Source organism: Rhincodon typus, chromosome 2 (genome assembly GCF_021869965.1).
Source record: "Rhincodon typus isolate 14 chromosome 2, sRhiTyp1.1, whole genome shotgun sequence".
Lineage (NCBI taxonomy): Eukaryota > Metazoa > Chordata > Chondrichthyes > Orectolobiformes > Rhincodontidae > Rhincodon > Rhincodon typus.
Window position 1 is genome coordinate 100181508 of NC_063333.1, and position 12281 is coordinate 100193788.

The following is a 12281-nucleotide window of genomic DNA, read 5'->3' on the forward strand; positions in this document are numbered from 1 at the left end:
TCTGAAGAAGGGTCTAGGCCTGAAACGTCAGCCTTCCTGCTCCTCTGATGCTGCTTGGCCTGCTGTGTTCATCCAGCTCTACACCTTGTTATCTCCTATTTATTCCTACATTCTGTTTCCTGTCGGTCATTTAATTCTCAATCCATGCCAATTTTTTACCCTGTATCCTATGTGTTTTAAATTTTGCCCACTAACCTCTTGAAAGGGACTTTATCAAAAGCTTTCTAAAATCCAAATACACCACATCAACTCGTTCTCCCTTAACTATTTGATGGGTTACATCGTTAAAATCTACAGTAGATTTCTCCAATCCCATTAATGCTTTCCGAGTGTTCCATTATCCATCTTTTGAAGTGGACTGTAGCATTTTCTCTATTACTGATGTTAGACTAACTGGTTCACAATTCTTTATTTTTTTCTCTTCCTTCTTGCTTTAATAGTGGGTTACATTTGCCACCTTCAAATCTGTAGGAACTGCTCCAGAGTCTTTAGAATTTTGGAAGATGTCTACTAATGCATCTAATATATTCAGGCTACTTCCTTCAGTACTCTTGGATGTGGACCAGTAGGCCCTGGTGATTTGTCAATCTCTAACTTCATTAATTTCCCCTGTATGTTTTTTGTTTTACAATTTTTACAAATCGTGATTTTGTTAAATTCTCCTCTCTCACTAGATCTTTGGTTCCCTAAAATTTCTGGAAGATAATTTCTACCCTCTTTCGTGAAGGCAGAACCAGAGTATATGTTCAGTTCTTCTGCCAATTCTTTGTTCCCCATTAAAATTTCTCTGACTTCTGACCGCACGAGACCTACATTTATCTTTATAAATATTTTTCTCTTCATATATGTATACGTATACAGAAATATTTGTTGTCAGTTTCTATATTCTCTGGAATTTTACTCTCATGCTCTAAAATACTTCCAATCCTCAGGCTTGCTGATTTCATTGGCAATTTTCTATGTCTGCTGTGTGGATACTATCCCAATTTATTTTGTAAGCCATGGTTGAGCCACCTTTGCTGTTTCATAATTGTTCTCATCATGGAATGATTCATTATTGTAATTCATACACACATTGTTTAAATGTGAACCATTTGCTTATCCATCACAACCCCTTTAGTCATGTTCCCAATGCATCTTTTCCAATTTGCACCTTTATACCCTTGTAATTTCCCTTAATTAGATTTATGACCCTAGTTTTGGATTCAACTGCTTCACTCTCCATCTTAATGAAGAATTCTATCATATTATGGTTTCTGTTCCCAAAAGGACCCTGCATAACAAGACTGTTAATTAATCTATTGTCATCGAAAAGTACTCAGTCTGGAATAGCCTGTTCTTTGGTTAGTTCCTTAAAACCAACAATGCGATTGTGAGTTTACTTACCCAATCTATATGTACATTAAAGTCACTCATGATTACAGTTGTAACCCTATTGCATGGATCTCTAATATCTTGTTTAATGCCTTTCACTACTGATTCTCCTAGCAACATTTTCTGCCCCTGGTGTATCAACTCATGATATAGGCAGGACCTTGCAGGTAAATTTAAATGGAGAAAATGGTGAAAATGTTAGAGGGACAAATTTCTAATCACCTAACTATACAAAATCCTTTCAACCAGCCTGCGTTAACCCTCAGCAGCTTGTGTGCCTGGCTCTGAACTGTTTCCAGGCTGGTGAGCCTGAAGGGATGCCAACTATTCCAAAGTGGTCAGAAGTCCCTGGAATTGGCAGCAGTCACTCTACTGGCCAAAGAAAGCATTCCAGCAGTATCTCAGTTTGGGCAGGACTAGCCACCAATTACCCAAGTCTGATAATCACAGCCTGTACCTGGTACCATATGACATTCCCTACGTTAGGGACAAGATGTCAGCCAATCACAGTCTACACCAGGAACCTACTCTCCCTCATTCCACCCATGGAAATGCCTGACACAGCATGGCAGAAGTCATTTGATGGAAATATGCGAATTGCCTACAGACCATGTAATCAATGCTCCGTTCAGTTGTGGTGATGCTCATTTCGTCTCCAGCATGAAGAAAAGATGCTGATTGTTAATCATGGTTAGCCTTGCCTGAGACTGGCCAGATACTGTGGTCAATTAGTTACTAATTAGTCACTGATTGCTCCGGGCAGACAGTGGTGAGCTGTGGATTACCATTCCTCCATGAGCGAACTGGCAGGGGAAGGAATCTTTGAGACTCTGGAGCAGATAATGATGGAAACAGGTTCATCATTCCCTCTCACTTAATGTCACACTGAATCATTCAGCTTAACTAATCTGTGCTTAGTTATATTTTCTCTCTACCATATCTCAGTCTTAACCTCTCCACATATCTTTGTCCCATTCACCCTAGTTTCAGCTGCAACCATAACTTATACACAGCAAGATTCCACCAACAGGTAATAAAATAACTAACCAGATAATTTGTTTTTGATGTGGTTGATTACAGAATCAATGTTAACCACGTAATCAGCATTGGACACCTATCAAACACTAATGTCATTTTGACATTCTGGCATTTCTAAATTCAGTTTGATGGTAATGCCTTGTCTGTTAGTTACAAGCATTGACCCTTTTTTTACATATCTGTTCTGCTTCAGTGTTCTTGGATTTTTTTCCAATGTGGTTTTTCACAGCACAGTGCAAAGATTATTTTGACAAACACTGCTTTGGGGATAAAGATTCAATCACTTGTTGTGAGGCTTTGTTTTTGATTTCTTTCATCAACTTGTTTGGACTTGTTATGACACATCTCCATGGCCATCGTGTCCCGAGGTATGACTTGAAACTGGACTTTCTGGTCTATCTGATAATTCATTGGCTTCTTTCCGTTTCTAAGCAACAATGTTATTGCAACAAATTACCCTGTTCTTGCCAAAATGCTTAAACAATGTGTGGTTAATTTGGGAATCTTTGAACTGCTTGCATGTCAATTTTGGCCTACGCAAGTCCATTTACTAAGTTTTAATGACATTGTTAATGATTTTAATTGGATCAGATAACTCAAATATATTAGTTGTTTGGTTCTGGATGGAACACAATTCAATGCAGGTCAGACAATGCATAAATCAATCTGGGAGTGGTTGCATTCACTACAACTGACACTTTGTAACTTTACTGACCAAGGCAAAAGGAACTAAAATTTATATAGAGTTAGCAGAAAGCAACAATCAGTTGAGGATCACTGTTCATTTGCTCAGCCTCCATTAGGCAGAAATGGTTTGATTATTGAAAATGTAGCCTTGCAGTAAGAGTAAACTACTGAGGTGCCTCAGAATTTAGAGTTTATCAGGTATTTTGGATGGAATACATAATATAAGCAAGTTTTTCTGCTGGTTACTTTTTTTTGTAACATGGAAAACAATGTGGAATGATCAGTCACAGACTTCTTCAGTACCGGCTATCTTTCCAGCCTTATGTGGCACCACAGAGTGGTATCCAAAGGCTCTCAAAAGTGATAGTTGCATCATTGGTGATGTTCAAAAAAGCCGAAGCAAAGAAGCAAAATAAGGGTGTGGGGTGCTGCAGCCTAACATTTTATCAAGCAACCACATAACAACTTTGAGAGTGTACGGTTAACACTAATAAAGTCAGAATATGATTAAACATATTTCCTCTTGTATCCAATTGTATTAGAGAAGGGAGAATTGTAACGTTCAGAGCACACTCAGTTCAAGAGTCGCTGGGTGGCAGCATTCAGCTCTGTCCAGTAGTAGGGGCAGGGGCTCATTGCAAAGAATTTGAAGAGTCGCTGAGCACAGCTTGAGGGGCACTAAATAGAAATTCAAATGTTAAGGGCAGGTAAGTCGAAGAAGGAGTCAGAGATGAGACTTTATGTTTGGAACTGTTAGCACTGAGGAAGAAGTTAGAGTCGTAGTCATAAGAGATACACAGCACAGAAACAGACCCTTCAGTCCAATTCATTCATGCCGACCAGATATCCTAAATAAATCTAGTCAGATTTGCTAGCATTTGGCCCATATCTCTCTAAACCCTCCCTATTCATATACCCGTCCAGATGCCTTTTAAATGTTGTAATTGTACCAGCCTCCACCACATTCTCTGGCAGCTCATTCCATAACATGCACCACCCTCTGCGTGAAAAAGTTGCCCCTTTGATCCCTTTTTCAATTTAAAACTAGCCACATAACTGCTCCCCTGCTGTGAGCTCCGCCACACAGGTTTCTCCAAGGTCACCTGTGAATTTAGCTTTTGTTTATTTTTCTCATATAAAACTCTGATGTCCATACGTACTTGAAACCAAACAGAAAAGGCAGCTGTGCAGGTTCATCGCTGGGTCAGGCAACTGTGTAGGCTTCTTTCTCTGTTTGAATGACTTCCCATGTGGTGACTACCTTTGTCTCCCTTCCCCCTTTATAAAGTACCGGTTTTTGATCTTTTATCCTAAAGTTCCAAAATGATGCAACAGCTTGTAAAACAGTAATTATAGCTCCTAGAATTCAAGGAAATCAGTTCCAACACTGAAAATACCTCAGAAAAGGAGCAGCTCCTACAGCCACAATTTTTTCCTGTCCTCCATCTTGGATCATCCAGAACCCTAGGATTTAGGAATTAATATGCAGCTAAATGTTGGCATTGGGACTTAGAAAATGTCCTGCAAGTTATGAGGGCTCAGGAGAAGTTGTATACCACTAATCATTCAATGCAGCTGAGAGTGAAAATTGTCAAGTTGCAAACTGTATTTGCTTGATGCAACTGAGCACCAATAGAGCTCAAAGAAAACTCCTGGATTGGTTACAGCTTGGTGTAACAGTTTTCGCTGAAAAGCAGGATTTGTACCTGCAAATAAATATTGCAGTGAAATTTTGGGAGTCCAGGGGTGCATAAAGCAAGGGAAGAAATATGACCAATCAGTGAATGAACAGCAAAACAGTTCCAAGTCAGGATGTTGAAGGGGAACTTGCAGTTGGTGGTGTTTCCATGTATCTGCTGCTCTTGTCCTTCTAGGTGGTAGAGGTTTTGGGTTTGGAAAGTGCTGTCAAAAGAGACTTGGTGAATTACTGCAATGCACTTTGTAGTCAGTACATATTTGTTGTTATTGTGCATCACTGGTGAAGGGAGTGAATGTTGAAGGTGTTGGATAAGATGCTTATGAAGTAGACTGCTTTGTCTTGTATGGTAGTAAGCTCCTTGAGTGTTGTTGGAACAGCACCTATCTAGGCAATGTGAATTACAGATTGTATAACTTCTAAAGCTATACAGCCCAAGTCTAATGGTGTTTGTTCTATACCGTTTTGAATCTTGTGGCAGTTATGTTACCGAGGTTAGAAGATTTGAGTTATAAGGAGAGGCTGGGTAGGCTGAGACTCTTTTCCCTGGAGCGTAGGAGGTTGAGGTTGAGGACCTTCTAGAGTTTATAAAATCATGAGGAGCATAGATAAGGTGAATTTTAGAGGTCTTTTTCCCAGGGGAGTCTAAACCTAGAGAGCATAGGTTTAAGATGAGTGGGGAAAGATTTAAAAGGGACCTGAGGGGCAACTTTTTCACACAGAATATTGTGAATATATAGAATCAGCTGCTAGAGAAACTGGTAGAGATGGGTACAATTACAACATTTAAAAACATTTAGACAGGTACATGGCTAGGAAAGATTTAGAGGGATATGGGCCAAATGCAGGCAAATGGAACTAGTTCGGTATAGGATACCTGGTCAGCAGAGGGGATTGGGCCAAAGGGCCTGTGTCCATGCTGCATGAGTCTATTACTCTACGTTTCTATGTCTTTATCTCTTAGTGAATCCTTTGGATCTCACACTTTGTCTACTTTAAAAAAAAATCCGGGTCCCTAGGCAGATTGTGACATAGACAGGAACAAAAACAAAGTTGCTGGAAATGCTGAGCAGGTCTGGCAGCATCTGTGAACTTCCTTCCTCAGAAGGGTCACCGGACCTGAAACGTTAACTGTGTTTTTTCCTTCACAGGTGCTGTTTCCAGCAACTTTGTTTTTGTTCCTGATTTACAGCATCCGCAGTTCTTTTGGTTTTTATGTGACATAGACAGGTTTGGTGGTTTGGTCTTCGATCATAGCAAGTTAAACTGGAAGTTAAAGTGAGAAGTTTGTCTGAAGAACAGACATTGTTGCATGATATTTAAGACATTATTTTAACGTGTTTTTATTTTCTGAGGAGCTTTTATAAGTTTGACAAATCACTCTTGGAAGTAATTATTCCTTCAGCAAGAGTGTATTTCTGTATCAACAACGTGGAGTGTAAATATAGTTGGTAAAAATGAAACAAGGAATATTAAACCAGAATCCTCTCTAATATAGCAGACAGCTGTATGTGAATGACAGTAGACCTTGAGTATTGGATTGACAGTCAAAACATTGTGCATTTTGCCTTTACTCTTGAATGATACCTGTATCCAATATGCAAGTGTTTAAAATGTTGAAGACAAGCCTTAAGTATTCATTAAAGAATAGTATCTCAGACACCATGTTATTAGTGATACAGAGTACTCTAAGGAATGAAAATCAACACCGTAATTAATGTGAAAAATTTCATTAAGTAGTCCCATAGCACAGTAAACTGCAAAAAACATTATTTTTATTTTAATACATGTAAAGTACCTGGAGGAGTATAAAGACAAGCAAAAGACATTTCAAATGTGTTTTGATAACCGAAGAAAACAATAATCAATTTAAAAATGATAACAGAATTATATTGTGATAGAATTTTTGTAAAATATTCTATCTTTATTGTCAAGACAATGGATCATAAGTCCCAGATCACCTACGGAAAGGTTGAACCAGAGTTTATATGATCATGGTCATCATTAGACTTTTAATTCCAGCCGTTTATTGTGCCATGATAGTTTTAAAACTTGAGTACCTAGAGCATTACCAGGGACTGGATTATTAGTCCAACAACATCATTACATCATCTCCTCCACCCCAAGTGTGATGGACTGTATGCTTTGTGGCCATCAAGTCTTCCCAGGGCAACCTGTGACTTTCTTTGACAGAAAAACCATCAATATACAACTGGTCTGTACTCACCTGTAATCTCAAAAGTTTCTGGTATTGCCTTTTCATAGCTAAACTTACCCATCATGTTGTCATGGCAAGTGGAATCACATTGAAAACTTTGATGGTCAGCTAGTTTTCTCCAGCAGCTTAAATAGACTTCATCTGCTCACATTGACTAACTTAGTTAAGTCAATATATACCAGTCTCCTTGGCACATGACATTTCTCTTACTGTGACTGAGAAGATCATGCATGTTGTAGATCTTCTCGTTCTGAAATTACTTTGGGATTTTGGTGGATGCGTTCAGTCAAGATCTGCAGTCTGATAAGAGTGACGCAGATAAATACATTTTTCACGATATTCAGCAAGCAAAGAGATACCTCGAGAGCTGCTGCAATCAATGTGGTCACCTTGTTCTTGTATAGGTCACAATCTTTTCATCATGTTTAACCTGGGGCAGTGTGTAACCTACCCCTTCCTGCAACAGAGGCAGAGGATTCCTCTGAGTATCATTTAGTATTAGATCCTTTAGTTTTGCCCATTATTGACCAGCTGCAAGTTATCTGTCAAACTCTTGCACATGATTCTGATAATTCAGCTTGCCACTCGATGATCTTTATTCTAATTTTCTTTTTCCTGATGTGATGCATCTTATCCGCATATTGAATAGAGACTCTAAATTCTAGCACCCTCTGAAGCAGATGGACTATGGTGTGTCAGCACTTTGTGCATCAAAGGCTCTCAGACTTGAGTTGGCTGACCATGGATACACTGGTCTTTCCAACAATAGGAGACAGCCTGTAGCACCATTATTTTTACCAGTCAAGTTGGGGCACATTACTTGTAACTACTGTCCTCTTCTTTTACGCACCACAGTGAAATTGAAGCATTCTCTAGGATACAAGCCTGGACAAAATTTGCAGGGACCCAGAGCTTTTCAAATGCAGTCCTGCTCTGAACCTACTTGGCTGTGTCCAAAGGAATGTAACACTGTTTGGTATTGGCTTAGTTGCAGGAGGTTGTGGAAACTTTACTTGTTTAGACATCAGTCTGTCTTTGGCCTCCACTCCGGAACCTTTTATCAGGTTTAGTCTCCTAGCCCTCAACTCTCGAGGTATCTCCAAGACAGTGGAACCAATCACCTTTGCTGGGAGTTTGGTTCGTGAGTGCCAGGGCTTGTCCAAATGCTTAAGGGCCTGCTCTTGTGGCTGGGACTTTGTCAGCAGTGTGCTGTTCCTGATTTCTTTATTGGAATTGCGAAACAATTCTTCTTTCTCTCTTTCTGTTTTCAATGTGATTATAATAAAAATTTTAAGTGTCAACAGTGTGTTAAAGTGCCTGCCTTGTAAACAGGAGACCCTGAGTTGAATCTCGTTGGTGCCTTACTTATTAGGCTTGTGTGGTGCAGGGGTGGTGTCTCTACACAAAGAGTATCCCACCCAAACCCAGACCCCCACCCTGCACATCCTTAGACATTATAGACAATTTAGCATAGCCACCTAACTTGCACAGCTTTGGACTATTGGAGGAAACCAAACAACTGGCAGAAACCCACTCAGACATGGGGAGAGGGTGTAAGTTCAACATAGACAGTCGCCAAAGGTGAGAATCGAACCTGGGTTCCTGGGGCTATGAAGCAGCAGTGATAACCGCTGACCAACTATGCTACTCTCTTCCTTCTGAAGTTTCAGGAATATGCTGAATCATGGTACTTTATCATTGTACATAAATGCACCCTGAATTCTAATGTAAGAATTTACAATTATGTATATTTTAGAAGTTAGCAGTTTTATTGCTTTCTCAGTAACTGATAATGAGGGTATCAATTTGCAGAACTATGAACTATCACTTTTTGTAAAAATAGTTAATGTTTGAAATTGAGGGAGGTGTTTGTAGTTTAGTTAAATCAGGAGACCTGCAATTTTACTGTTCTTTTGTACCATTCCTGGCAGTTTGTATAGGAGCTGTATTAGCATGAGAACAGGTGTCAAAACAGTGTGAAAGGTGTAATTATGCAATTTGTAAAAAGGGAATAATGTAAAACAACCTTGCCAGTTTTGTAACTGGAAAACTGTTTCCCTTGCAGCAAAAGCTAAAAGAGGAAAGAGAAGCTAAACGGGCTCAGTTGGATGGTAAACATGATTATATTTTGGAAGTTGTGGCTGCATGTCTTGGCCTGGAGAAAATTGAGGTGGAAGATGCCATTCTGGAAGGTTCCCAGGTAAACCTTTTTTTGACTTTAAAAAAATGTAATAAGAGGAATAGTGATCAAGACCGCTGTTTCAGGGGTTCAGTACAATTTCAGAAGTTTGACACAGTCTCGCTGCAGCCAGTGTTTCAAAGTATTTCACTTGTCACCAATGCATCAAACAGCCTGAATAATATATCACATAGTTGCCGTAAGATAATGCCATACACTACATTCAGAATGAAAGAGAAAAGATCTAACAATCAAATGTCCACCCAAAATCGACCGCGTGCCTATTTGCTAGCAACTCTCCAGAAAAGAGGAAATTAATTTTTAGGCAATTTTTAATATCGTTCATAGGTTTGGAAGTGGAAGAGAATGAGGAGCAATCAGGAGAGGTCAGGTGCAAATAGGAGCTGGCAGTAAGTCATGAGGAGCAATTGATTAAGGTGTAAGTTAGTCAGGCTATACTCCATTGAACACAGTTTGTAAAATAGACCCAAAGTCATCAAAGTTCAAACCCATAGTATTTGTGGTATAACACTTCTAGAAATTATGTTTAAGTTACAATACCTCCACTGAGGTGTTTTTCAGTAATATGTAGAGGTGCAGTAACCCAAAGCCAGCTGTCTAAAAACTGGAATTGTTGAAAAACCAGATATACTTTTCTGTGTGGATGTTGCTCAACAGTTAGTGTTTGGATAATTTAACCTATCTGTTTCTATTTTGCCACGTACGTCTCAATTATCAACTTCCAGCAACAGAATACGGGGATTAATAATGTGTCTTATCGTTATAACACTATCATTTAGTCTTTTTCATTCCATGACTTGAATTTTCAGTTTTGAAGTTAAAATGTAGCTCTGGCCGTCTTAGATGTGTCACTTCTATCAGTTGAGTTTATGGGGGTAATCCAGTGCTCAAAATACTTGGAGGTGGCAGGTGAAATCATCTGTGCAACTACCAAATCACCCTGGAAAAGTGGTCACTCCCATGATTCAATCAAAATAAGTAAATAAGTTATTGAAAACAAAACTTTTGTTGCTAACTTATAGTTTGTGTGTTGTGCCCAATTTAAATAGTATGTTGTCTAGGAAATTTAAGACTATCTTGTGTCGTGGATGTTAAGCTTATGGCAGTTTGATAATTGTTGAGGATATTGATAACTTCTGCTTCTGAGAATTGAAATCCCCTGTTTGTGTCAACGCAAATATGGAAATTAATATTGGTACCTGAACGCATCTCAGTTAATGAAGGATTTAATAAGAATGGAAAAGTAGCCCCTGAAGCTTAGAAAGCCGCCCTCAAGGAATGTTAAGAGGAGGTCTTGGTGAGGGAAGAAAATATGCATATATTTTTACTCTGGAGTGATCAACTGCTTATTTTGAATGCAAACTTATTGAATGGCAAGTTCAACACTGAATTACATGTGGCTGACAGTCTCGTCCCTGCTGACACCTTCAGGGTTTGAATGTTCTAGGATCACATTTTTCTTTTATTTATTCACGAGATGTAGGTGTTGGTGGCTCGGCCAGCATTTATTGTTCATCGCTGATTGCCAGCAGGCAGTTAAGAGTCTGGAGTCACATGTAGGTCAGACCAGGTAAGGATGGCAGATTTCATTCTCCAAAGGACATTAATGAGCTATGTGGGGTTTTTCTTACAATAATAAACCATGAGGCCAGCTCTTTATTCCAGAGTTTCTTTTATTGAATTCAAATTTCATCATCTGCCAGGATGGGATTTGAACCTATGGCCCCAGAACATTATCAATTAGAAAGAAAACAAAAAACAGTAGTGCTAAATGAAAGTCTTCTCAGCCAGTGTGGTATGTTGGATAGAGGTTGCACTGACCTTCCAGCCAACTGGTCAATAACAAAGAGAATGCTAAAAGAAACATGTTCATATAGGAGCAGATGTCTTGACGGCTGTGAGGGCATTCCTGTGCTACCTAGCCTCCTCAAGTTCAGTTCCTCAGAGGAGAATGCCTGCTTTTCCACCTCATTCTGATGCAAGACATCCCTAACCACCTCTGCCCTGACTCTGCCAAGTCCTGGAATTTCTTCTTTAACAGCACCTGCACCACACAAACTGCAGTGGTTGAAAGGGCAGCTCACCAGCACCTTTTCAAGGAAAATAGGATTGGGCAATAAATGCTGGCCTAGCCAGTGGCATCTACATTCTGTGAATAAATATAAAGCAAAAAATAACTCGTCTGGGGTGTGCTACATTGCACCACCTGACCGGCCTAAGCATCTGGATCGCATCTAACGAAGCCCTATGGTGTACTCTACAGTGGCCCCTGTGGAAGCATGTGCAGCATCTGCCTCTTCCCTTTGTTAGTGTATGGTTGCCTGATGGGTGGCATGAGGCAGGCTTTGAGGAGGTAGCCCTTGTCACTGAGTGACCATCCCTGTACACATGGAGTGGTGGGCTCGCTGAAAAATTTGGTACCTTTGAGTTTTCCTGAATATAGGTGCCATGACAGCTATTGGATAATACATTGTCATGCTTGCCAAATTTTTGTTATGACAAACAGCAATAAACTTGATCACAGAGCGGACACCTTTCACAACATTCAACTTGACTGCTGAAAGCACTGGCTTTGCAACATGCCACTGTTCATAAACTGCAGACGCAGTCTTCCAAACACATTGTGAGAGCTAATTGAGAAAGCAAATGCTTGCAAGTGTGCTCTCACCTGCTGCTGACAACATAGCCTATCCGTCTTGGGAACTGGAGTATCCTATCTCTTCTATCTGTTATTGATTTTTTTATTCGTAAAAGTTCATTTTTGTCAATCTTGTATCAAAAGTAAGATGAAAGAACACTATAATGCTTATAGTTGGACCTAGGGGAAAGTGTTTAAAAGAGTTCAGAGATGAACTAATCAAAGTTGTTATGTCCTTGACTGCTTTTATTTCTTGCTATAGCTTCACCGTGATGAAAATGTATGATTTAACAGGTCATCCAAAATCCAAGAAAATTCAAAGTCCAGCATGATCTTTGCCCTGATTTTGGGTATCAGACATGTAGTCTACCATTTTTGCTGTAGCTTCCATTGTAGATTTCATGCCTGGATTTTCATGCACTCCATGCAG

At 39.6% G+C, this 12281-nt stretch overlaps 1 protein-coding gene across 1 annotated transcript in view; it reads left to right on the forward strand.

Annotated features, from left to right (window-relative positions):
* dnah5 (dynein, axonemal, heavy chain 5) overlaps positions 1–12281 on the forward strand; it is a 343343-nt gene that overhangs the window by 66951 nt on the left and 264111 nt on the right. Inside the window, exon 4 of the mRNA XM_048608626.1 lies at positions 9079–9213. Coding sequence (XP_048464583.1) covers positions 9079–9213 — 135 coding nt within the window. The remainder of the gene's footprint in view (positions 1–9078; positions 9214–12281) is intronic.